We start from the raw sequence: 27661 nt of genomic DNA, 5'->3' as shown, positions 1-27661 counted from the left end.
GTGACTGAATCAGTGAGGACCTTACTGATGTCCAGAGCGAGCGTTCCGCAGCGTTCACACCGACAGCGACCCGCAGCAAGCCGACGGCGACACAACAGCAAGAAACAGACGAGCAATATCTGTGGCGTTCAAATGTGGATGTGTCCAGCGACATAACAAATACACGAGCAATAATAAAAAAAAAAAAAAAAAAAAAAAAGAGCGCACTTTTTTCTATCAGACAGCTTACATACTAAATTATATAATACAAAATTTAATATAAAAAGCTTATGTTTATTGAAAATTAAGTTTTTTAATATTAAACCAAGGCTACTGCATATAGTACGGTATGTCTGCAAAATGTCTGTTAAAGATCGCTTGGTCTGGAAAGCATCTGCTGTGTACAAACATCTAATAAACATCTTTAAGATGTCCGTTTTACATACACTCTAAATCATAAACATCATAAAGACATTTTCTAAATGTCTATTTTACATCTGACGGAAAATGTTCTAGAGACATAGCTATTGCAGGAGAGCAACACTCCAAAGAATACATAATTGATGCAAAAAATATTGTGTAATGATAAAAAGCATTATATTATATTATATTATATTATATTATATTATACGGTAATTCGTGTATATTTAGGGGTATGGTGCATTTTTATGTTCTCGTTTACATGAATTACTGCGCCATCTGTCGACACAAATCCAAAGTCTGATTCCGTCTATCATTAAACTACGTTTCCCAGAAAGCTTTGCGCGCTCTTGCACGTGATGTCCACTGCTCTTCCTGTGTAGGGTATTATTTTCTTTTTACATTTTTATTTATTTATTTATTTATTTTATTTTTTTGCTCGCTTTTTGATACATTTTTGAGGGGTGAGGGGACTGGCGGAATTTGATGTGGATACTGTTTGGGTTTGGTGCATCGTTGAAGACCGTGTAAGGAGGAACAACAGGAGGGTGTTATCAGATGTTCCCGTGCTCATGAATGTTCCGCAAGACAGTCCACGACCTGCCAGCCTCTGAAGCGATTTACTCATAAACCATTTTAAACTGTGTCAACGATTTAATATTGATATTAAATTGATATTAATGATAATAAATGAGACCAGGTGAATGAGGGGAGCTTAGTCATGGAGAGTCCACATTTACCTGCTGAGGTGAGTCAAGCTAACGCAGTCCCTATTAACGACTATACACTTACATTACATTGTGGTTTACTCGTAGGATTAGGATGTTTTTGTCACTTTACCATATAAATAGCACTGAATGGATATGAAGAATGACATTATGTCACACTTTTTTTTAACCCCAGTTAATACTTCTTAGTATGCGTTAGCTTTTGAAAGTAATTTTCTGTATATTAGGTAAGTTGTCACAATGAAACCTGCCTTTAAACGGCCTGTTATACGATTTTAAACTACAATTAAACAATAAAACGATTATATGTGTGAGGACCTAAATATATTATTATTATATAATTAAAAAAATATTAAAAATTATAAAAAATATAATAAGATTAAATAAATACACATATTAATAAAAATATTTATTCAAGAATATATACATTTTGTAAAATATTGTTTGCTTGACATTTGTGTTATATATGTATACAAATAATTTGTCATCTACTGTATATATGTGTCCTCTGTAGATACATATAGATATCTTATAATAATCTTACTATAAGAACATAAATAATAATCAAACATATTATTATTATTTTATTGTCCTAAGACTCCATGGATTTTTCCCTCCAGTCAGTTTAATAAAAGCAAAAATAAATAAATACAAGAAAAAATCAAATTTATAACATGAAAGTGACAATTTGCCCCAACCTTCATTATATAGTTGACTCTTGTCTTAATAATAAATGAGAGAGCGCAATCTGTGACTTTTCTTTTTTCTGCTCCAGATAATTTCTTATATATTGAGTTTCCTTCATGTAACGGATCGAAAAGAGGCGTCACTGGTGTGTAAGAGTTGGTATGATGCATGCCAGGACCACTGCTTTCAGGTTTTTGTAATTTTTCTTTGAAAAATCTAGATGATCTAAAACATTATTACTTTTTTGTGTTTAGCCCGCTTCCCTAATTGTTTAAATTACCATTGCTTTACCACAGAAAAATGTCACTTTCAAGTTCCCCGTTTCCACATCTTCACTGGACTTTATCCGTGCACTTGCAAGGCGCCCTCGCTGTGGCCTAGTCATCAGCCATCTTGATGGATCCAGTCTGTCAAGACAAGTACTTATGGAGGTGGGGCTTCACCTCGGCCCTCGCTTGGACAGTTTGGCTCTACCTGGCAGCAGCGTCACAGAGGCCTCACTGCTGGGCCTCCTGCCACATCTGACCGGCCTTCGCAGGCTGGACCTCCAGGGGCTGGACAGCCTCTTTATGTCTGGAGCTTTTTTGTCAAAAGAAGAGCACCCAAAACATTACACATCAAAAAAACACTTTCAAAATGAAAACACCCCTAAAAACTCCAAAAAGTATTTAGAAAATTCCAGAAAGTTTCAGAAAGTTTCCAAAAATTCCTGGAAAGTTTCCTATCTTTCTGGAGAGTTTTGGAGCTTTTTGAAACCCTACTCAAAATATAATGTCCATTTTTATATTGTAAATTAAGATTTTTGATCCCTAGATTGCATTTATATTTATGAATTTAGCAGACGTTTTTTTTTTTATTCAAAGCAACTTACTGTGGTGGCCAAAGTGATTAGAACACTAGTATTTTCACCAGATAAAAATGGTTTCAAGTCATTTATTTCTATCTTTTGCTGTAGTGTGTCAGTAGGAAATATTGGTTTACATTTCCAGACATTCATTTTGCCATTAATTGTAATAATCCAGTGATATTTTTGTTTGCACAAGGAGTCTGACAACAGCCAGTGCTCCACACAGAGATCTGGTCTGATCATCATCATCCAGACTCAATCCAGAAGAACTGTGGCGACGTCTCTAAGAAGCTTCAAGAGACCTACAGTACCTGCAAAGCTACCTGAATAACTGTGCGCAAGTGCACCTAGGGCAAAAAATCTATTTATGACATTATTTTTGACGGCTTCCTCATTTTACAGCATTTTTAAACAAGTTCAATGATGGTACTGTAGCAAATATCTCACTGGATTATTACAATAAATGGCAAAATAAATGTTTGGAAATGTAAACTAATATTTCCTATTGACACACTACAGCAAAAGATAGAAATAACTGACTTTATCTGGTGAAAATACTAGTGTTTTAATCGTTTTGGCCACCACTGTATAAAAGAGCATCAATATTCATAATACAAAGTGGCAGGTTTATTAAACAAGATTAGGAATCAAGCTCGAGAAGAGATACAAACACTAAACACTAAAAGTGTTGTAGTTTTAGTTGTGAATTTAGGCATCATAACATATTTTACATACAAATATAAAAATTATAAAAGTGGCAATTGACAAGTAAAACAATTGATAGCTTTTAGTATTTGATTAACAAAACATGTATAATAATTTATTTAGAATATTTCAATGATTTAAAACAGAATATAATAATTAAAATATAAATAATAAAAGTATATTATATTAAAATTATAATGTGACAACAAAAAAACAAAAACAGGTACAATATTTTATTTAGAATTTAATTTATATTTTAAAGAGTAATTATTTTATATATAAAAATTACGATTGTAATTAATATATTTTAATTTATAATTTAAATATATTTTATAATTAACAAAAATATTTTTTATACTGTTCAATATATAACACTGTATTACAAACATATTACACATATATTACATTGTATTAAGTGAAAATTATTATTTTAATTTAAATGATTAATTAAATGGATGCCACTTTGTTGGGACAATATAAGTCCTCCCTTCACTACCCTAACCCTACCAGATACTTTATTTTCAACTTTTCAATTATTTCCTTTATTTTTTATTGAAAATAAATGCCTTTCTGATGTGATATGAGATTTGAAAAGGGAGGAAAAAAAGTTTGAACTCGGGTCGATTGCGTCAAAAATGTCTTCGGCACAGGCTTTACCATCAACGCTACTGGAGCTGTTGTTAGAGTATCGTAACCCAATCACACGCTGGTGGGCGGAGTCAGTGTAAATAGATGCTCCGTTTTTTATTATAGGTTTTTCTAAATGAAAGCAGTGAAATGTTTATAGTTTTAAAACCATTATATTGGCTAACCAAATTTAAATATTTACTAAATGTTTCTTATCATATACATATATTGTATGCATGTACCATCTAATGTCATCTAATATAATCAATTATTTTTGCAATAATAGGTCCAGAATGCTTTGAGGAATCTGGAGGAACTGGACCTGTCTGATCTGCGCTATCTCTCAGACCTCTCTTTTAATCGCCTGACGAGTTGCACGCCCAGGTTACGCAGTCTGTCCCTGGCCGGATGTCACATCTCTTTCGAGTTCGACCCATACCGAGGTTGCCCGGTTGGGTTTGGCTCTTCCGCTCTAGTTTCCCTCCGTAACCTCCTGAGTCTCCTGCAGAAGCAGACCTCCACGCTCCGCAGCCTGGACCTGAGTCGCACCAGCATCACTCCCGAGTCGCTCCGCTCCATAGCTCAGCTGCCCAGCCTGCGTCTGGAGGATCTGAGTCTACGCGGCTGTAAAGAGCTGACGGACTACTCCATGGAAACCCTCTGCAAGCAGCAGAGCGGTCTGAGGACGCTGGACGTCCGAGCCTGTACGGAGTTAACCAGTAGGACGGTGCTGGCTGTGGCCACTGAGCTGAAGGAGCTGCGGTCGCTGTCCCTCTCGCAGGACTGGAAGATCACGGATAAAGGGCTGGCCGAGCTGATGACGCTGCCGTGCTTGAGGAGTCTGGATCTGTCTGAGTGTCTGCATGTCAGTGGTGCAGACCTGGTGAAGGGACTGTCCTCTCCACAGACCAGGGCTCAGCTGGAGACCCTTAGCCTTAGAAACTGCACTTACATAAGGGTGAGGCAGAAAGTGTATCCTATCAGTTATTGGCCAGTGTTAGTAATTTTTTTAACAATTGTATGGGATTATATTATATATTTAATTGTTCCTGTTTATATCAACTAACTCTCATTTAAAGCTAATCTTTACAAACACTTATAGTTTAATAACTGTAAAATGTAATCTTTAATGAATTTCAAAATAATTATCCATTTTTCATATTAAAACTATTTAATTTAGTTTTGTGTTTTATTTTTTATGTATTAACAAAATATTTGTATTTTGTGTTCTTATAATTTTCAATATAAAAATATAGACATGATAATATTATAATTCTAATATAATTTGTAATTGACAAAATAGTTCAAAAATAAATTATTAGATTATTATACCGGCTAAAATTTAGGGTGATATGAATACATCTTATAATTTTGGTTGATAGTTTGTATTTAAAAAAAGGTTAATATTAATGTCTATTTTTAATTCGGTAAATTATAATGTGTAAAACAATTAGTTGTATTTTTTTTGATTATTTATTATTAAAAATATAGCCAATATATTTTTATTCATTTATATTATTATTATATCTAAATAATTATTCGCGTAATTACACGTGCCAGAATGTAGAGTAACATGAATATATCAGACAATATTTTGTTTTATATATGAATATGCATTTTTCATGCTGTAAATTATATTGTTGTGATGACTAAATTCATTTAAAACTTATTATTTTTCTTTTTTTATATATATATTTTATTTAGAATACTTTTACAACTTATGTATGTAAATATTGTTAATACTAATTAATACTAAGAATATGTCAATTCCAATTATTATATTTACAACATAACTACAATCCGTAATTAATAAAATAATATCAAACTGTAAAAAGAATTATTAGCTTATTTAGGGTAATTAAAATATGCTATTTTGTGTCGCATAATTTAATTTGAATATTTTCCTCAAATGATCCTGCAGACCCTTTTTTTTGTATTGTCTGCCTTCTTGCTAAAACCCTGTGTTCTCAAACAGGATACAGAAATGTTCTCCCTGACACAGCTGCTCGGCCGTAACCTGAGAGAGCTGGACCTCACTTCCTGTGTCTGCCTCACTGACCTGAGCGTCCGCGCCATCACAACGTACCTCCCTGCGCTGGTGGTGCTGCGGCTCGGCTGGTGCAAAGAGATCTCCGACTGGGGGCTGCTGGGAATGGTGGAGCCCACCAAAGATTGTGAACCAAGAGACAAAAAGGTGGGATTGCCCTGTTTTTTTTTAGAACTAATATAACATTTTGATTATAACTGCACACATTTAGCTCATAAATGCCCCAAATGTGAAGGAGGATAATGGCCCAAGCTTTACTAGGACGTTTGGGAACATGGGCTTCTTCCAGCCTCCCAGCCTGCCTTTCCAGGAGAAGCCACGTCTCGTGACCGAGGAGGACCTCGGGGCCTTTAGGGAGCATCAAGAGGGAGTGTCTCTTTTGGCCCTCAGGGGTCTTCAGGAACTAGATCTGTCAGCCTGCTTCAAGTTAACTGACACCAGTATCACACAGGTCAGTACCTCAGTGATCAAAGCATGTACTTTAAAAAAAAACGGCACAGGATATGATGTCAAAATGTTCCTGGCCGCCTCAGGTACTCCGTTTCCCAGACCTACAGCGTCTCTCGCTTTCTATGCTGCCCGAGATCAGTGACGACAGCTTGGTGTCCGTAGCCTATCACTGCCGCAGCCTCACCAGCTTGGCGCTCAGCCACTGTCCCCAGATCAGTGACCAGGGCATGGCGCGGGCCCTTCCGCTCCTCCACAGACTGCAGCATCTGTTCATGGCCTGCTGCGACGCGGTTACCAACGAGTAAGTGGCGTCATCCACTCATTCGTGTTTTTGTTCTAAATAAACAAGCTCTGCTTAACACGATCAATGTGTTCCTGCAGAACTCTTTCTATAATCGCGCTCCACTGCGACAGACTCCGGACCCTCGATGTGTCCATGTGTAAGGATATCACAGTGCACCAGGTGGACCTCCTCCAGTCCCAGCTGCCCTTCCTCAAGAAAGTGCAGTGTCGCTTTGCCAACGGTGCAGACTTTACTATGGTACTATGAAGTGGCCGTCCACTTTTTCAGCAGCGTTGTTTCCGGAAGTAATTTTTCTGTTTATTGCTTACAAAGACATTTTAAAGGAAGTATTCGAAAGTGTTTGAAGCCATGAACAAAAGCATACAAAGTGTACAAGGACTTGGCTGAAGGAAAGAACTAGTAAACCATGAAGAATTGTTAATGACAATCTAATTAGAAACGATGGAGAAATATAGATCTGCTTATTTAAAGTTGTTGATTATATCTATAGAAACAATACATTTAAAGGTTATAATGGTTCCCTGCAGAGCTGTTTTGGTATGATTTGCTCACCGTGACTGTGATTGGTGGAATTTTCTGCAGAGCATCATGGGTAATGTAGTTTTTCCACCACAAATTCTGCCTTTTAGTAATTATTTTAAAAATGAGTTGAAATCATGTAAACTTTACATTAAGTCATGGTTCTAAATCTATTTCATTATGGAGAAAATAAACAGTTTTACTTCTGGAACCCGAGCGCTGCACTCCATACAGTGAAAATGAATGGTATGAAAGTATATTTAAAGCACTTTTAACTCAGGTATGAAAGAGTAATCGATTCCTAAATGCTGTATTGTTTTGCGTCGGACTGTAATTGTGCTATTAATGTGGTGAATCACTGCTTCTGAATGAATCTGAGGGTCCAAACATTTCAAATGACTCTAGTAGTACTGTAAACCTGATCTACTATTGATTAGTAGATATAAACTCTACTTCCAGGCAGTATTTGTCAATAAATATTTTATAAGAATCTTTTTTGTGTCTTTTCATTTTCTTATCCCACTGTGATTTGAATGCAGTTTTTACCACTTGTGCTTGTCAGCGCCAGGTAACGTTGACATTTCAGGTTACGTGACTATGAGTAATAAACTCAAAGGTCTAGTTTTATAATACAATTTGTTGCTTAATAACCTGTAATTAAAAGTATGAGTCTTGTTTCAAATGTGGAACAATACTATCTACATATATATATTCTAATTCACAGTTTATATTACAACATTTTAACAGACGCTGTTGTAGTGAAAGTTCATTTCAAGTTTATGAAGTTAATAAATCAACAGCGTACCAAAATGATAGACACGCCTTTCTATTGAGTTCTCCTCGTGGGCTACAAGCGAAAACAGTGTAACCAGTGCCTGATTTGTAATGAAAGAACATACAAAATAAAAGACATTAAGTCTACTATAATAGATTTTCTTTATTCCATACAAAGGATAAACAAATCTTGAATTAATATCACGTACCATTGTCAGCTGGTCAAGATAGTTACGCAAAACCAGAAGGTTAACAAGGAAAGCTATATACAAAACAATACAGTACATGGATTGTTATTTTGCTAGATCAATGTTGTCATTAAATTTGTGAAAACCACAAAAGAACACAAAATCAGCATTTTTTTAATATATATATAAATCCTACAGATTTTTCACACATTAAAGTTGTCAGCTCCATTAATGCACTTTACAATGGCACAACAGAATATTTTAACTATATATAGTTTTAATCATGATAAATTGTATGCATTATAAATCAACATATTATGAAGTGCTTGTTATGTGGTGATGAAACCACATTTCGATCTTTAGCCAAAACAGTCAGATAAAATGACACTAAATCTTTTTTAAAAACAGAAACTTGATTATCTCCCAGGAAAAGCACACTGATGTAAAATCCTACAATGGCGAGTGGTATTTTGAACTGAAGGCAATTTCAAAATGGAGCAGTCGGACCAAAATAAAATGTGAAGTTATATACATCAAGTAAATTGAAAATATGAATATGAAAGTATCAAATCACACTGATAATATTCAAAGAGTGTCTCCAAACCACTTGGCCGAACTACTCCTCTAACAACACACAAAATATCTCCAAACCATTTTCCATATGGAACTTAATCCCACTTCAGTACCAAATTTGTTGATCACCTATTTAATCCAGCAAACTGACCTTCAATGTACACCTATTAATGCAAAATGCTTGTATGAAAATGCTGCCAATGCATTAGTATAAACAGAAACATGGCACATCAGTGCTCTTTCCATAATAAAGGTTAAACTGTACAACATCGTACTAGATGAGTACCATTTTGAGTCTCATTAAGGGAATGAATAAGGATGCCAACATTCAACACAAATGTTTATAACATATACTTGATTTTTCTTCCCCCTTCCAAATAAGCTGCTTGATGTAATGCCTTTTAGTACAATTTTGGTAGAAGCTAAATAAGTACCACAGAAAGTGTGCGTTCAAACCTGAGAATTTCAGACAGGTCTGTAATATGAGATTTGACAAAAAAGGCACTTTAGATACAACACGTCAGGCCTTTAACTAATAAAAACACTTAACGCAAGACCGTCTTATTCACTGCAGGCACTTAAATTACAGCACAGCACCACAGATAAACACGCTTTGCTATCACAAAGTGCAAGCTCTCTCTCTCTCATTTCAAGCCCTGTAATACTATCAAATGTCTCCCAATCCAAAACCTGCATTTCTGCTGCCACCAAGTGGCCGTTTCCATGTCTTGGCAATGCAGTAACCGCTGCGGACCACACGCTTATGGCTCGTGTTATTGTTCGGCTTGGCTGAAGTCGTAGCAGAAGTTGAAGTTGCTGGGTGGTTTGGGGATTGGCGGTGCCGTGTCTGGGATTGGGACGTTTTCCAGGTCCAGGAGGCGGAGCTTGATTTCCATAGAGAGGAGAATCTCTAGTTCGCTGCGCATGCTCTCGCTGCTCATCTCTTTACCCAGGAGCACATTGAGGCCGTCAGTCCACAGACAGAACTGGAAGACAAGAACCGAAAGATGATTTTTCCCAGTCAGTGAAATTAACAGTACATCAACCGAAAAAATAGCTTAAACTCACATCTGTTCTGGAAGAGGCGATGAAATTCAAGCTATACTCTTCAACATCGTATGTGATGCTGAAAGCCAAGTCCAACACTTCCTGCGAAACCAACCACAAACCAGAACACAGTTACAGTTCAGTTTTACCATCTAATGAAACAAGAAAACTTTTGAATTAATGTTTATGTTTTGCACAGCCAATGTTTTAAAGTGCATTATGGGTAATGTACCACCTGTCATGAGATTGTTCAGTTTCAATATTGATGAAGTCACAAAGCCATTATTTACAATAAGACCAGACATTAAGAAGATAAATATGCTAAATTTCAAGAATGCTCCAGAAGCTCCGGCTTCAGACGTTCCTTCAGCTCACTGAAGACAAGAAAACGCATGTGTGATGGAGAGATACGCGCCAGTCACATACTCTATAAAGTCAGTGATAGATGTATTATAATGATTACTGGCCAATATCCACAGATTTTAATCATTATTTATCAGTCAATATTCAGATATTTAATTAATTTAATACACATTGTCCTATTTTTCCATTTAGATTGCTATCATCTAATACTCAAATTTTATATTACATTATATATATATATATATATATATATATATATATATATATATATATATATATATATATATATATATATAGTAAATATTACACATTTACATTATAAACTTTAAAATAATTAAAGTTTTGCTATTGAGCTTTTTTCTATAAAGCTTTTAATTATTATTATTATTATTATTATTATTTTTAATATTAATATATATATATAAATTTATACATATTTATTTATTTATTTTTATATAAAAATAATTTAAGAACACCACATAAATAACTAATTAATTTAAGAATGCCAGATAAATAAGTTTTATTTTAAAAATGATAAATATCACCTAGAATTAAAATACTGATAATTTAGAATTTTAAAATTTTTTAAGAATAAATAGAAACCACTAAAAGAAAAGAAGATTAGCATCATACCTTGGTCTGTTTTCCCTTGTTCTCCTTCATGTGAGGACAGTCCTTCCCTGTTACCACACTCTTGATGTCTGCGACAGGAACTGAGGGGATAGCAGAATGAAATGATTTATTTGACTGAGACTCAAAAACGGAGCTCATTCTAAAGCAGTCAGACTCACTCTTCTCCTGAAGAGCCTCAATGGAGGGCATTTCCGTCTCCTCTTCCACATCTCCATAGTGCAGGACTTTGTGATTAGGAGAGAGCCGACAATACCACAGCTTGTCTGGGGGGGCAAAAATGAAATCAATAAAACAATGACAGCTGCTCCAGATCCTGATACTAGTTTTCTGGTGTCTGAGATTATCTTGGCGTCTCACCTTGCCTCCGTCGGCTGCTGATCTTCCGGAAGAGCGTTCCGTGACACAGACGGTTCAGTCTCTGCTGTCGGATGAGCTCCAGAAGCTCCGGCTTCAGACGTTCCTTCAGCTCTCTGAAGACAAGAAAACGCATGTGTGATGGAGAGATACGCGCCAGTCACATACTCTATAAAGTCAGTGATAGATGCTTTCGAAACACTTACTCATGAAGACTTTGAATCATTTGTTTCAGACCACTGATCAAACCGCAAAAAACTGTTTTGAAACTGTTAGATATATCAATGGTTCACCACTAGGGGGCGACGATCTCTGTACATAAATCAGCATCTACATGGTCTCTACCTCATCCTAGACCAGTTTTATTCATTTGTAGATATTTTTACTGACACAGAGGGCTGATACCAAATACAGATTTGAGTGTAAATGTTTTACTAAATAACTCAAAACGCAAAGCATCCAAACAGACGAACAAGCAACAATACTATTAACACTGATTTAAAACAATGAATCATTTTGTGAAGCAATTGGCTCAAGAACTCTTACAGCACAGGTGGAGCAAGCGTCTCTTCCTGGTGGAGTCTCTCCGTCTGTCTCAGTTTGAGGATCTCGCTGTAGTTCAGCACGTTCACCTTATTCTTGAAGAGCTCTAGAGATGTGGGTTTGCTGGACAGAGTCCTGGTGATCTGCTCCCGGACGACCTGCATCACCTTTAGAGAAAGAACGAGATCAAATCGGATTATTAGAAAACAAACTGATGTGTTGTATTTGCAATGTGTGTGATTGTCTAAAAAAAAGTCCCACAGTGCATCTGTCTCCTCCAGTAAACTTCACCTTGCTCACCCCTCAACAACATGTCTCTGGGGTTCAGGTCGAGGGAAGTGAAGGTGAACTGAAAAGGGGAGATGGGGAAGTCTGAATAAACCAGCAGAGGAGGAGGATGGCTCAGCTGGAAGAGAGTAAACGCTCACGACAGAGACACTGCTGATATCTTTACATGTTATGGTCCTGAGAGATATTATAGAAAACCACATTATTAAGAAAAACATGTATTATTCAAGTCCTGGAATTTTTTTAAATCGGACTGGTCCTGGACATGACTGACTGAACTGATGATATGATAACTCAAAAGTTTGTGGTCAGCGTTTAATTTTATTGCTGTGATGGATGGCAAAGCTGAATTGAGTTGGGGCTCAAGATAAAAAAAAATATATTATTATTATCCATGTTGAAAACAGCTGCTGTTTTTTTTTAAAACTATCATAACGTTTTTATAGGCTTTTTTGATTAATATAAAGTTTAAAAAAGACCAATTTATTTGAAATAGAATTGGTTACTGTCACTTTTGATCAATTTAATGCTCCCTTGCTGAATAGAAGTATTCATTTAAATAAAAAAGACTGACCTTGAACTTTTGACAGTATCATATATGCGACAGACAGATATATTGTGTGATTTTTAGATTAATAAATCTTCCAGAGAAGAGAAAAAAAAAAAAAAAGCCCACTTGGCCAGTTAACATTTGATTGTTACCTCTGTCTCTCACACATTTTTGTTGAATTTTAAGTAAATATAATGCAATAAGTGTTTATTTCATTTTAGCATGTTAAAATATGACATATAAAATATGATTCCTAAACAGTTTATTATGAAGTTTATTCATTAACAAATGTCAATCATACATTTTAATGCCATTTTTGTTCTTTGCTTTTTTGAGTGCTGCACAATACCTAAAAAAAGCTTTTAAACTATTTTTAAAAGGCATTTTTTGAAGTTATCCCTTTATTATTAACCATTTAATATGCATAACATGCTTGCAATGCAAAGAAACTGGGCTTGTTATCAAACTCAAGCAAAAGAGAGTTAAATCATATAAAATGACACAATACACATATCAACATACTGACAGCCACATCACATCAACATATTCCACCATGACTTGCTTAATACAACTAAAATATTTCTTCTATTCCTACAACACAGAGACAAAACACTCATCCTACCTCAGCTGTAGTGAAAGCACTACAGTCCCCTCACAACCACAGCGACACTGAGTGTGTGTGTGTGTGTGTGTGTGTGTGTGTGTGTGTGTGTGTGTGTTGCTGTTGGGGTGTGTATGTGTTAGAGAGAGTGTATGGTCCCTCCCTTCTAGATGCTCACCAATAAACTCACACACACACTTCACATCACAGGCCTCAGTTAACCAGCCGGCAATAGCAATATGCCAGCAACTATTAACGGTCGTTAAAGAGAAACAGCACAGTCAGGGTGCAAAGAAAGAGGGGAAAAAAGGCGGTTAAGCGAATAAGTTATTAGAAAACACACACAGTGAGAGCAATTCCCCTTCTGAGGCGAAACAAGAGCTCAACTTTGACTACTTTTCTCAGGTTTGACGAAAAGAAAACCCTTGAATCGTTAAAAACAAACAACTAAAATTAACACTTGAATCCTTAAAAAAAACATTAAACAAAAAACAAAAAAAGCTGGAGTAAGGAAGCTTTCTTTAACTTCAGAAACACTTCAGAACGCTACGCTGTTTTTGGGATGTGGTTTACTGCTGATGTGTATTTCTGCGGGGGAGCGGGATTTCTTTTGTTCCTCTAATACCCCTTTATAAAGTCCCTGCCCATGAGGTTGGTGTGGTGGGGGCGACGATCAGCGAAAACAAAAGACAGGCCGGTCAGCTGGACGCTCGCTCCATCCCAAAGGTCACAAAGGTCACGGGGTTTTACGGCCTGAAAGCGGTTATTAAACGGACGTCTGTTTGGGCTGGAGTAAGGAAGCTTTCTTTAACTTCAGAAGAGGAGACGGAACAATTTAGGGAATGTTGATATACACAAAAGCACTTAAAGAAGGAGTCTGTCGCTTTGGTCGAGGAGCAGCATGCTAGTCATTGCACTAGCTTGACGTTACTCAGACACGTCCAGATCAACCAATCAATATCCATTTGTTCTCTAAACTATAAATCACTGCTGCAGCTGGTCACTTCTCAGATACGTCTGTTAGGCATTCAACTGCAAATGAATGCTTTCAAGAAGTGATAAATACACTTTGATTTTAAAATAACAGCCAATTATACTTTAAAAAATACACTAGCTTTATGATGACTTATTGGAATCTTTAAAGAGATAGTTCACTAAAAAATGAAAGTTGTGTCATTAACCACAAAACCATAAGACCTTTGTTCCTCCTTTGAACAAAAATTAAGATTTTTTTTTTGATGATGATGAAACCCAAGAGCTTTTGGACCCTGCATATTACACAGCAAAGCAACTACCACATTCAAGGCCCAGAAAGGTAGTAAGGACATAGTAAAATTAGTCCATGTTGAATAAAGTCATTATTTTTGTTTTCTTTGCACACAAAAGGTATTCTCATAGCTTCATAACACTATGGTTGAACCACTGATGTCACATGGACTATTTTAACGATATCTTTACTACCTTTCTGGGTCTTGCATTGCTGTGTATGCAGGGTCAGAAAGCTGTCGGATTTCATCAAAAAAAATTCATTTGTGTTCCAAAGATGAACGAAGGTCTTATGGGTTTGGAACGACTTGAGGGTGAGTAATTTCAGAATTTTAATTTTTGTGTGAACTATCCCTTTGAAGTCAACATTAAACAGAATTCACAACTCATTCAACGTATTTTCGAATTAATATTCAAAATAGTCAGATTTAAAATTTTGCTCCTTTGTATCTTTTTTATTTTTTATTTTTTTTTATTTGGTAATGATGATCTTACAAATTAGCCCAACATAGCTGCCTTTAATAAAAATATTATATTACAAATTCAGTCAATTCTTCTGATGAATTTGATAAAAGAATTACAGCAGCTGTAAAATGACATTATCAAGTTTGTGGTCAGTATTTAATTTTATTCCTGTGATGGCAAAGCAGAATTTTCAGCAGTAATTTTGTTTAGTAAGTTTCTTATGTGCTTTTATCATTCTTTGTTTTTTAATATTCCTATTTAGCTTTCCTATTTTTCAAATTTTAGCTTTAGTACTTTTAGTAATTCAACTTATGAAAATTAAAAATGTTGTCCTGGTAACTAAGTAAATAAAATATATATTTTTTTAAGTTAAAATTTTGTCTAATATTTGTTTTATTTTATTTCAGTATTATTTTAATTAACAAAAAATTATAATAATAATTTTAGTTAGCAGTAACACTGGTCAGTGGGAGGATGGAAAATGCAAATGCAAAACAAATTGTGTTTTTGGGTGTTTTCAGAAAGGAAATAAGATATGAATAGTGTAAAATACAGCTAAGTTTCAGTAAGAGCTGACCAAACACAATGAAAGGACAGAGGATGTGAAAAAGCCCCTTGCAGCAGAGAGATGGTGGAGGTGATGATCTACCTTATCAAAGTCCTCCTGCGTGGCTCTCATCTCCTTCCACGTCTTGTTGAGGAGCTGAATGCAGATGCAGAATAGCTCCTCCAGCAGCCGGTCCTGAGCAAAGAAGATGGGATGATAGTCTGAACCGGTCTCAGAGGCTGCAGAAAAGACACGAGTCAAATTAATTACACAACTAGAGAAAACAGAAATAGATACAAAAATTTCCAGTGATGAAGTCATATTCCCCATCAAGACATAACCTAAGCTATAAAATCATCTCTGATCATCGCCACCATCTCTAGCACTGTGTCAATCCACTTACGGGGTTCTCCGATGCGCAAAATCTCACACAAGATGAGGGTGAGCTGAATGCTGCTGCGGGCAAACGGACACTCGTGCTTGTCCTCTCTGCTGCTGTTCTCCAGCACAAACTAAGACAGCCAAACAAAGACTTATGGGCTGATATGTACTAATAAAGGGACATTTAGTGACTCCAAAAAGTATTTTTCTGCATTAGATAACATAATATCCAAGTGGGCTCACTCACCCTACTGTAAGCATCAGGGTAACGGGAGGCAAAATACGCCATAGTGTCCAAAGCCAGGAGACCCGGAGGACACCGGCTCAGGTCCAGACCAGGATTACTGTTATTCTGACACACACACACAAACACTCGAATTTAAGCTTTGATATTCACACTTTCACTCTAAAACGTTTTTTTGTCGTACTCACAGAGAAGCCGAGTTTCTTAAACTCTTTAGCACAGAGGGAACGTCTGCGTTCGTTACTCAGACCGCTCTCGCTTTCTGTCTCAAACGCGGCCTGCCTGAGCCCGTGAAGCATGTCCCTTTGCTCCTGAAGGGGAGCAGAGAAATGCATGCGTAAGAAATAAAGGTGAGCTGAGCAACTCCAAAATCAAATGAAGATACAGAATGCAAGTAAACCTGGTTGTAGGAGTCCAGAGGCGTCCTCATACGGGCCTCCAGGTGGTTCAGACGGACCGTCTGCAGCACATACAGGTAGTGGGCCATCTCATCTCCAACTGAACTCGAGCTGTGGATGATGTTCTGCAAGCAGCATCAATTAAGATACATGATATTTACTGTTAATTCTGATGGTGATTCAATGGGAAATGTTCAGTGTACCAGGACTTTTTAAAAACAGGAAGTATTGTATGAACGAACGAGAAGTTCAAAACTTTCTCACACCTTGTGAATGTATTGCCGTAGATTCCTCTTCTCAAGAAACTCAAAGAGCTCCTGAAATGATTTCAAATTTCAAATCAGAAACACTTAAAAGCAGAATCAGAAATGGTGCTGTCAAATGAATAATCCCAAATAATCGCATACAAAATAAAAGTTTGTTTACATAATAAATATGTGAGTGTACTGTTTATTTATTATGTATATATATAAATACTCACACACATTCATGTATATATTTAAGAAAATTTATATATTTATATATTTATATATTCAATATATTTATAATGATTTAAATTATACGAATATAAATGAACGTAAATATTTTTAAAATATATTCTGTATGTGTGTGTATTTATATATACATAATAAATATAAACAATACACACACATATTACGTAAACAAGCTTTTATTTTGGATGCAATTAATCGTTTGACAACACTAATCAGAAACACCTTACAAAATGTGTGATATATAAATATAAATATAAATATATATATATATATATATATATATATATATATATATATATATATATATATATATATATATATATATATATATATATATATATATATATATATTTGTTTGCATTTTCTGAGTCCAAAATTAATTACCTGCACAATAAAAATTTCCAGCTATGAATTGATATTTATATATAAGCCACAAAACTATACACTACCATCTGCTCTGCTAGTTTGAGATTTTTATGTTATGTATATGAGGTTGTTTGGTTTAGGTCTGATTGAATGATTAGGGCTACTGTTACTTGTCTGTATGCTTACATTATCTTTGTTTGTATATACTGATATTATTAATACTTTGTCATTTTGTTTGACAGTTGGATTGTGTGTATAGTATAAGTGAGCTGGTATTGATTTGTTGGTTTTTAGGAATAGTGTGAATGGTACAGTATATGTATTTTAGAGTATGTAAATATTATGTATTGATTCATTTTTTATATTTTTAGGGTGACAATTTTACCATCAGTCCAAGGACTGCAGACTGCAATATTGTGATATTTAATTAACCATTGTCTATTTTAATATCTTTTAAAATGACATTTATTTCTGTGATGGGAAATTTGAATCACACTTTCTTCTAATAAAAATTTTCTACTAGCAAAACAGTTCTCAAACACCAATGATTAGCCTTTAACTAATAAAGGGAACTTATTTTGCTTGCACTAGTTTCATCGCAACAGACAGTGTCAGCAAAACCAAGATATCATCAGAGAGATGAAACAAAAACCTCTCAAGCTCTCACCTGTCTGTCAGCCTCGCCACCTGCCAGCAGCATCGCCATCAGCAGAGCCATGGCCTTAGTCTGCAGCTGCTGGTTTGTTCTACGGTACATTAGACAAAAGCAGAGAAAATGAATCATTCATGTTGATGTAGAATGCTGACTTAAAAATCCAACACATGCTAATCTTAAATGCAATAAATATCTACATGATGAGATTAAAAAAAAAAAAAAAAAAAAAAAACAAGGTATTTTTTCAGAAAGAGGAAGAAACATTCACTTGAACGCATGACAAGGGAAGTAACGTTTATTTGTGTGTTAAGCAGAAAAGAAGACAATGATGCCCTCTAGAGATAATTCTCTCGTGAAATGAACTTTGAATGTAATGCAACTGCTAAGCAATTTGATTGTAATGATAATACTATATAACAACAAATGTACCATTATTGTTGTTGTTTTCATTATTATTCAATTTACGTTTGTTATAATTGCTGTATATCAGTACTGAAAGCAATGAGAACCGTAATTAAACATCTACTATTAAAACTGTATGTTATTCACTGTTTTCAAACCTTTGTTTATCTACTGTCATTATACTGTGCTGTATTTCACACCCTCAACTATTGTAGTTCCTCTTCCACACCCATAAAGTAAACACTGGTGATACTGCAAACAGTTAAAGCAAGCGCTCTTCTGGACTTACACCTGCAGATGGGAAACGAGTCTCTCCAGGGTGATTTCGTGTTTGACCTCATTAAACAGACTACTGCTGCTGAGCACCATGCTCTCCAGGATAGCCAGCGACACCTGCTGGATAGACGTGTCTAGAACCTTTGCATTCCCAAAACTGGCGATCTGAAAAATAATCACAAGTCAATAGATAAAAATAAATATAGGCAACTAAATGCGCTTTGCATTTTGTAAAAGATATCTAATAGTTTGAGGCATCTATAGACATCTATAGGCATCTTTATAACGCGTCACAATTGGGGAAGTCATGGCTTAGTGGTTAGAGAGTTTGACACCTAACCCTAAGGTTGTGGGTTCGCGGTGTGTGTGTGTGCACTTTGGATGGGTTAAATGCACAGCACGAATTCTAAAGTATGGGTCACCACACTTGGCTGTATGGCTGTGTGTCACTTTCACTTTCACAATATAAACACAGACATGTATTATAATAAATAACTTATTTTCATTGATATCTTACCGTCATTCGTTTTTTTATTTAATTTAACACTTTTCATACTTATTTGTATTTTTTGTCTATATCTATACATTTGTTTTTTTACATTCATGCTTTTGTCCAATTTCTAAATAATAAATAACTAATAAATAATAAATACAAATAATAAAGTGACGCAGAGAAATGCAGAAGATATCTATTAAATAACTATTAATAAATTAGAAATACAATTTAGAATTAAAGTGGACCAATCAGAATCAAGTATTTAGTAAGTCATGAAATAAAGACAGATGCGGATGAATTGTTACAGTGTTCGTACTGTATTATGGAGTTGAAGTGTATGTGTAGCTTTACCTTTTTGATAAAGACACTGGACAGATTCTCCCAGGACACAATGCCATGATCCATGAGCTCCATGAAAGCAGTAAGAGTGTGTGTCATTATCAGAGGAGCCCTGCACACACACACACACACACAAAAAAACACTTTCACTGGTTTAATCTTAAATTTATGCTGTAATAAAACAAAACAAAGTCAGGAAACTGACTCGTGAGCATCCTCGACTATCTTGACGAGCAGGGAGTGTCCATCACGGCTGATGAACTCTTGAGCGAATGTGATGTCGGTGGAGACATCGGCCAGCAGCTTCAGAGAGTCACAGCGCACGCCCGAATCTGAACTCTGAATGCCTTTATACAGATCTTCAGCACATCGGCCCTGACAAACACAGTCTTATAAATCACCGAGCAAGAAAACATGGCCATTACACTTTACTGTGGTTGTGTACATTTGAATCTAACACAAAGACTGAGTGAGCAGATGTGTTTAGATACACTATGTAAGTTATGAACTGTCGCTGTCAAACTCTGGTTGCAAAATGACCATTTTGGGCAAATGAGGTTTTGTGACACTCACTGGTGCTTTGGTTAAACGCAGGATGCTGCCGTTTTTGATGTCTAGGCGGTTCTAGAACAAAAGTCAAAAAAGCAGCCAACAGTCAGTTTACAGGAAGTGATACTGTTATTATTAGAAATCATTATCATTAGCACAAATGTGTGCAGTAAAGAGACAGCACAAAACTAAAAAACCCAGAAAGACTAAAGAAAGAAAGAATAAGTCAATTAAGACAGAGAGGCAGACAGACAGTCGTTAGTACAGTGTTGATTAAATATGGCAGAGGATTCAGTGTAGTTTTGTCTATAGTATTGCATCATTATTCCAGTTTATTTTCAAAGCTTCTGGAAATCTGCTACAGATGCTGCTCGATGATGCTGACATTTGAAGGGCTCTACTTAGGGTGTCCAAAAGCCCATTTGGGATGCAGCCCAAGGCTTGGTGGTTTATGTGCACAACTGTTATTCAAGCCTTTGCCTCTACTTGTCTGGGAAAGCACAATCTCCACACTCTCACTTCATTCACACGCAAATCTGATGATACAGATACACCATAATCCATACTTTCAACAGCTCTCTGTCACATCCCCACGATACAGACAGACAAACACAACATTACTGGATTAAAGTCAACACACAGACACTAACAAGCTCATACACAAAGTTATACACTTAAGATGGTGGGAATGACCTACAGATTCAGTGATGTACGTCTGGACCCCATCTGCATATTGCAGAGCATAGTTGTCAGGACCCGGAAGATTCCACCTTCAAAAATAATACAACACCCTTTACAAAAACAGGTACTTTACATCATGGAAAACTATTCATGGATGTTTCAGCAATAGAAAAACACACTTACTTGTCGCAAACCTCTTTTATGACAGCAGTGAGGGGCTTTTTCTGAAATAAAGAGAAAATTATGAAATGTGTTAAGTGTGCACAGGCTAAGACAAAATGTGAGCAAGGGTCAATGAGGTGATGCTAATTTTTTGTCTGGATCTATTCACAAAATATATTAAAAATGCAATTCATACACGCAATGACTTGAATACACCTGCTTTACGATGAGTATGTTTTTAATTTATGAATTAAGTATTTTTTCTAGGTTTTTATATAGATTTTTTAAATAAGGAAAACAGTTTTGTAATTGTAACCTTAAATGAAAATATTATAAATAGTTTTAGGTAAACTGAAATAAAGCTGAAATAAATAAAATATTAGATAAAGAACAATCTTAAACAAAAATGTCAAATATTGACTTAACAGCTAAATGAAATAAACTAAAAATACTAAAACGACTTATACTAAAACAAAATTGATTTTTAGCTGAACAGAAATATATATGAATGATGAGCACATACTAAAAATTTGACAAATTGAAATGAAAACTGAAAGATAAAAATAAAAGCTAATTCAAAAAAAAAACAAATACAAAAAAAAAACATAAAAAAAAAATATAAAAAAATATAACAACTTAATTATTTATTAATTCCAATATTGAAAAATAATATTATAACAAAATAATTAATTCAAAAATAAAAAACTAACAAAATAACAAAATAATTTTACTATTTATTAAAATGATCATACAAATGACATAAAACAAGAAAAGACAATGGGCCGAGGACGTGTGGGTCAATTAGTTTCTTACAACTCTTTTAATTCAAGCTGTAAAATGTCATGTGTGGCGTAGCTCCCCAAAACCTATTGATATTTATGTATTATTAATATATTTCATATTAACTCTATTCATTGAAATTAAACGTTACAAAATAATGATTACGATGTGTACGCTCACTCATTCATCTTAAAGCATTTCAACCAAAACAAAACAAGTGACAAAACAGGAAGGGAAAAGCTTCTCCCAAGTCAACATCTGAAATATCTCATAAATTGTGGCAGCTCCTGCGGCTCACCAATCAGAAATTTTGGTGTTCCGCGGTAGACCAATCAGTGGCCTATAATTTGTGGTGCACAGGCTGGCAGCGAGTGGAAGCATTCGGGATGGGGAGGAAGTACAGAAGGGAAGGTCATCGGGGGTTTGAGGTTCTTTCTATCTAATCCTTAAGTACCAAAAAGGTTCATTCATATTTCAGCCCAGTTTTCTCATGGTTTTGAAAATCCAAAGGAGAGCTTCTCTGACAATGGCGGTCTTTGAGACAATAACACATTCTGTTAGGACGTCCCAAACAATGGGATCAAAGCCTCTGAAGATACCGAATACGCTCAGCATTTGTCCACCCTATTGTTTCAAGTAGGTAGACACCCATACGAGCGCATTCAAAACAACTGAGAATGAACTAATTGGTTATGATTTGTAAGAAGTCTTTGATCATACAGACAAAATTTTAATTATGAAAAAATTTTAATTAATTAACCATTTAAAAAACACGCAAATAAAAATTACACAGATATAGTTATGCAAGAAATAAAAATGAAATAATAGTCAGCGACAAAACCCCATTGCGCTACGGGCGTCCCGAGTTCGAATCCCAATTTGAAGACTGTTCCCGCCCCCGCCCCCACTCTCCCTTCCACTTTGCTTCCTGTCATTTCTAATCTGTCATATCATAATAAAGGCGAAAAATCAAAAAAAAAAAACAGCAAAAAAAAAAAACAAAAAAAATAATCACTGACTGTATATATGTACATGTTATTCAACTTGTATGAAAAACTAAAATGTAAAACTAAATCTGGTCTCTTTTCATTAAAAATTTAGTCTTGGAGTTAATAAGATATAAAAATACATATCACCACATATATTATTAAACAAAAATTACTAATATCATAAAAACACAGAAATCATCCATAACAAAAATAAGTAATAATATTCCAAAAAAACATTATTAAATTTATTTAAAATATAAAGTTTATAAAATCATTTAGTTTAGTATATATTATAAATAACTATTCATTACTGAGAACAGGTTGCTAAGGAATTAGTATTCATTACTGAGAACAGGTTGCTAAGGGAGTAACAACTGAGAATATTATAATTCTGATCAAACAGAAAATCAAATCAAATGATCACTAGATTGTTCTTGTAAATAAATGTATCATCTGATTTTAATTCCGCAGTAAATGTTATTCCAAAACGCACACTTACTATTAATACTTTCTACATATTTTGCACTTGTAAGCAAGAATGCATAATCAGGGTTTCTCATAACTCAAACCTACATTATTATTTAACCATAACTTCCTAATTTGCATAAATCCCTTCATCTTTATGAAATTTATCTCTGAAATTCAGTATGATACTGAATAAACAGTGTTTTTATTCTTCAATGCCGATTACCGACTAGTTTCATTCTGTTGCATACACACTGGACAACGTCCTCTTTATGACAGGAAGTACACAACGGCTCACCTGGTCTAGCTGAATGAGCTGCGGGTATGCACCCGGCATCTGAATGGCGATCTTTACTATATCCTTTTGTTGTGGCATGTTGAGAAATGAATCTCTACAACCTTGAAAGAGAGTGGGAGAAAAAAAATCAAGAAATAAACACTAAAATCAGCCGACAAGTATTCAAAGAATGAGTACAAACACATACTATGCACGGATTAATGTTACATACCTTTCATTTCAAAGTGTATGAAACGTGCCAACCAAACACAAATACTGACCTATTTCAAAACATACAAAAATGCCACTGAGATGAGGGTGGACAAGAGCTAGGCTGTTAAATGTGTCACTAATTCTATTTCCAGGCTGACTATGTTTACCGTCTTCCTCTTTTAAAAGAGAACTTGTGTCTCTCTCAGGTTGTGTTATATGTTAGCATGCTCCTGGTATTAATGGTGTACCAAGTACTCTCGTTTTTCACTTGCCACCTACACTAGTGACTATCAGTCTTAAAGGGATAGTTCACTCAAAAATGAAAAAATCTGTCATCATTTACACAAAGCGTTGCTGGTCTCCTTTGACTCCCATAGTATTTTTTCCATTCTATGGAAGTCAATGGGGACCATCAAGTGTTCAGTTACACACATTCTTCAAAGTATTATCTTTTGTGCTCAGCAGAAGAAACAAACTCATTCAGGTTTGGAATAACTTGAGGGTGAGTAAATAAAGGTGAAGTATCCCTTCAAGACTAGTCTAAGTCTGGACCAACCACAGTTTCGTTTACACCCCGTTCTATAGTGAAAAGTGAAAAAGAATGTTAAAGTGATAAAAATTCTGTCATTATTTACCCACATATCATTCCAAACCTGTATGGATTTCTATCTTCTACTGATCACAAAAAAGTAGGCAAGATTTATTATTAGTATCAAAAAAAAAAAAAAAACATCCAGGAAATGCAGTGATTCTCAAGAATATCAAACTTGCTGCTACTCTCATTACCGATCAAGGATTTGACGTCAATAATAACCTTACAAATTCTTCTTCCTCAAAAGTTCATAGTAGCTGCCCAGTGCATTTGTAAGCTTGTAACTTAAAAGAACGGCCCAGACAAAAATGAAAAGTCAGTAATCATGTCATTCCAAACCTGCATGACTTCCTTTTTTCTGTGGAACACACAAGCTGATACTTTGAAGCGGATGTATTTTCTTTATATTTAACTATTTATCGTACAATACATTACAAGGGGTTGCTAAACAACAGTGGCCCCTATGATTTTCACCCAAAATACAAACAACACTTAAATATATAAAAAAAAAAAGTCACATATTTATGAAAAAAAAAAAAAAAGTCACATGAGGGAGAGTAAATGATAACAGATTTTTAATTTTATGGAGAAATACTCCTTTAAAGCCAGCCAATCAGAAAGAACCATGTGATTTCAGTCATCCTTTCTTATTTTTGCATGCAGTATGCATCAGACGGTCAGTGAACAGATTGTGGCGGCCCATGAGTGTGCCATCTGAGGCTGAAACTACTCATATTCACACAAGCACATGGCTGCTTTATTATGGAGCCTCTGCCGAATTGTTAAACAGACTCAAGTACTTCCATATGTGTCCTCAGAAGACTTCTCAATGGAAGAGGGAAAGCTGTTTTTGAGTGAACTTGGACAATAAAATACACTTAATGGGCCCAAAACAACATTTCAGCTAAAACTTCTATCACAACCCTGGGATTTATACAGATTATTCACAGAAAGTTAACTAATCTAAACCACATGATTGAAAACCTCCTCGAATTAATGAGCTTTTCAAGCTAAGATACGGCCTTCCGTCTAAGGCTTTTGGTAAGAGTTGCTGACGCAGACTGAATGTTTGTGTTTCCCAGACTCCATTCCCAGCATGCCTCAGCAAGCTCAGAGAGAAGCTGTGATAGCCCTCAGGCCACTCTGTTTTTTGGGGAACGATACACGGACTACTTCAGGGTCCACTGACAGCATTCCCGACTGATTCTTGCCCTTTGAACCCTGTGCATGTCTGATCTCCAGTGGGAGTGAATGGAGGAAATCAGGCTGACTGGAATTTTATCCGTGCCACCCTCTGACAGACCAACAACCTCCAAAGCAGACATCACACACTTTTCCTGCAAAGTTTCATTGGATGTCTCAATCAAATCCTCCTTTGGCAAATCCAAAATTTCTAGAAAGACTATTAGTCACATGTCTGAATATTTAATACGCGTGGTTATGCATTTCATCCACTAATAATTGACGTCAAGTACAAAAGATTTATAGGGAAACCGTTTTATTCAATTAAAAACTATTTGCATATAAACCCGACAGAGCATTTAGATTTAAACGATATGGAACGCTGTGTTTTACAGCCTTCAAGTACCAACAGAAACAAACTTGCGTTTGAAGCTTCGTTGTTCTATTCATAACAATAGTTAAATGAGTATCCAATACAAAACGAATAGGTGTATGTAAATATTTACACGTTTAAATCTTTTTTTGACTTGTTTAGCGTTCGAGAGAAGTAGCAGCCTAAGTGTATCGAACAAAAGTTATTTTCTTTCGTCTTACCTGTTGGAGAGCAGGAAGAAAAATCACACTCTGCGAGATCGCGGAGCGGATAAACGTTCGCGCGACAGTGATTTGATTCTTTTCGAACGATCGGCTGTTACATTTCGTTCAAAGTTTTCGGAGAGTTCTAATAATTGATCACATTCACAGTTCCGGGTTGAATAATGTCCCTCCCGCCCCCTGGAGGAGGGAGCGGAGACCCGACTCTCCAAAAGTTTATGGGATTTCTTTTTTTTTTCTTCTATTTTTTTTGAGGGACCAAGAGGGGAGACCCCAAGCTTTACAGTAAACGTAGTGCTACAAAACTAAACGCTATATTTACAATTATTGCAGCTGTTTACAGTGCAAGTTAGACGTGATATTTCCCTATAGACTATATTGTCCATAAATACACATATGGGAAATATCTGAATCTGCTAATTTACATATTTTATTATCACTTCATTATTCATAAAAAAACCTAGATCTCCAGAGTTTCTACTTTAAATTAAGTATTTTTAAAAAATACTACTAATAAGAATACAATTTAATTAAAAAGAAATACATTTTGTTGTTATATTGAGTCCTGTATAACAATTATATCTTAATCTACGTTTTTTTTGTTTAATTTCTATTTACTTATGTAATTTTTTTTCTTGTTTGTAAGCTGTGCAACAGTGTGTTTTCATGGATTAATATCCTACACAACAACAGCATTTAATAAATAATGTTAAATGGTTTGTTGACCATGTAATTTCTGGAAAACAATTAAAAATAAATTTAACTAAGAATTATATAAGAAAGTTTTTTCATCACCAATACATACTATGAATATTAGAATCTTCAATAGTAAATTAAAATATTAAAACAAAACACTTTTTTATATTTAAATATAACAGTAGATTTGTTGATGTATATAAAGAATTATCCTGACACAACACTGCTATAATTAAAGCAATTTATGTTGGTGTGACTGATTACAAAAAGATAAAATAACTCTTTGACTTCCTTATATAATAGCTAAACAATGTTATTTATTTACATTTAATTGACTACATTTAAGCAGGTTACCAACTAAAAGCCCAAGGTTGGTGCCTTAAAGTAGAATAGTAATATTTTGGATTAATCTTTGAGGGGTTCAAACACTCTTAATATATTACCAACCCGAATTCTAAATCACTACTCTACAAAAGACCTATTCAAGTGAAACCTGAACAGAAATGCCTGGATCTGCAGAATATGACTCAAGCACCAGAAGCAGTAAGATGACAGACTCCTAAGGAATTAGGTGAAAAAAAGGAAGCAAAGTAGGAACAAATGCCTTCAAATCAAAGATATATTCAAGAGCATCACAAATACAAAAACATTCTTTATTTCATGGGGATGACGATTCCAGTAAAGAACAACAATTCTGGTATTTTGCAATGACACGGTGGAGATTTGAAAACTGCCTGAATTCCCTGGATACTGTAAAACTGACTCGGCCAACCCAATCAATTCATAGGGCTGGAAGTTACCTGCGTGATAAACTGTTTTAAAGTGCAATGTGGAGATAAGCTTGACAGAAGAAACTGCTGACTATTTATCTAATGAAAACCAGAGCAGTTGGCGATCTATCGAGTACAAAAATAAATGTTAAATG

At 35.1% G+C, this 27661-nt stretch overlaps 2 protein-coding genes across 3 annotated transcripts; one reads left to right on the top strand and one right to left on the bottom strand.

Moving 5' to 3' along the window:
- Positions 1–739: 739 nt before the first annotated feature.
- On the top strand, positions 740–7806 carry lrrc29 (leucine rich repeat containing 29). Its single transcript, XM_042753732.1, has 8 exons — positions 740–1147; positions 1903–2004; positions 2111–2423; positions 4278–4951; positions 5969–6187; positions 6276–6491; positions 6574–6791; positions 6872–7806. Exons 1-8 carry the CDS (start codon positions 1121–1123, stop codon positions 7038–7040), a joined length of 1938 nt encoding a protein of 645 aa, XP_042609666.1. The 5' UTR covers positions 740–1120; the 3' UTR covers positions 7041–7806.
- A 424-nt stretch (positions 7807–8230) lies between these two features.
- Positions 8231–26218, bottom strand: LOC109059781 (engulfment and cell motility protein 3-like). Of its 2 annotated transcripts, XM_042753730.1 has the most exons (22): positions 26041–26218; positions 23692–23740; positions 23481–23581; positions 20970–21010; positions 20803–20875; positions 20130–20180; positions 19762–19931; positions 19569–19668; positions 18735–18886; positions 18056–18134; positions 16795–16845; positions 16531–16653; positions 16319–16441; positions 16134–16238; positions 15909–16017; positions 15608–15744; positions 11792–11955; positions 11249–11361; positions 11050–11154; positions 10892–10971; positions 9917–9997; positions 8231–9834 (listed from the first exon to the last, which is right to left on the bottom strand). In XM_042753730.1, the coding sequence occupies exons 2-22, from the start codon at positions 23696–23698 to the stop codon at positions 9622–9624; spliced, it is 2178 nt and encodes a 725-aa protein (XP_042609664.1). In that variant the 5' UTR covers positions 23699–23740; positions 26041–26218; the 3' UTR covers positions 8231–9621. The 2 variants fall into 2 exon arrangements, with proteins under 2 accessions (XP_042609664.1, XP_042609665.1); XM_042753731.1 differs by lacking the exons at positions 15608–15744; positions 15909–16017; positions 16134–16238; ... (11 more) ...; positions 23692–23740; positions 26041–26218 and adding an exon at positions 12080–12426.
- Between the last annotated feature and the right edge of the window lie 1443 nt (positions 26219–27661).

Source organism: Cyprinus carpio, chromosome B25 (genome assembly GCF_018340385.1).
Source record: "Cyprinus carpio isolate SPL01 chromosome B25, ASM1834038v1, whole genome shotgun sequence".
Lineage (NCBI taxonomy): Eukaryota > Metazoa > Chordata > Actinopteri > Cypriniformes > Cyprinidae > Cyprinus > Cyprinus carpio.
Note: the sequence above shows the minus strand (reverse complement) of the source record. Positions and strands in the feature narration are given on the sequence as shown.

What these genes read in the sequence shown, in the direction of transcription:
- lrrc29 (XM_042753732.1), top strand. Translation starts at nt 1,121, where the DNA reads ATGGAGAGTCCACATTTACCTGCTGAG. An exon ending in GAAACTGCACTTACATAAGG is followed by an intron (nt 4,952 to 5,968) that starts GTGAGGCAGAAA and finishes GTTCTCAAACAG; the next exon opens with GATACAGAAATGTTCTCCCT. An exon ending in CTGACACCAGTATCACACAG is followed by an intron (nt 6,492 to 6,573) that starts GTCAGTACCTCA and finishes TGGCCGCCTCAG; the next exon opens with GTACTCCGTTTCCCAGACCT.
- LOC109059781 (XM_042753730.1), bottom strand. An exon ending in TACGGCAATACATTCACAAG is followed by an intron (nt 16,654 to 16,794) that starts GTGTGAGAAAGT and finishes TGCTGCTTGCAG; the next exon opens with AACATCATCCACAGCTCGAG. An exon ending in CAGCAGCCGACGGAGGCAAG is followed by an intron (nt 11,155 to 11,248) that starts GTGAGACGCCAA and finishes TTGCCCCCCCAG; the next exon opens with ACAAGCTGTGGTATTGTCGG.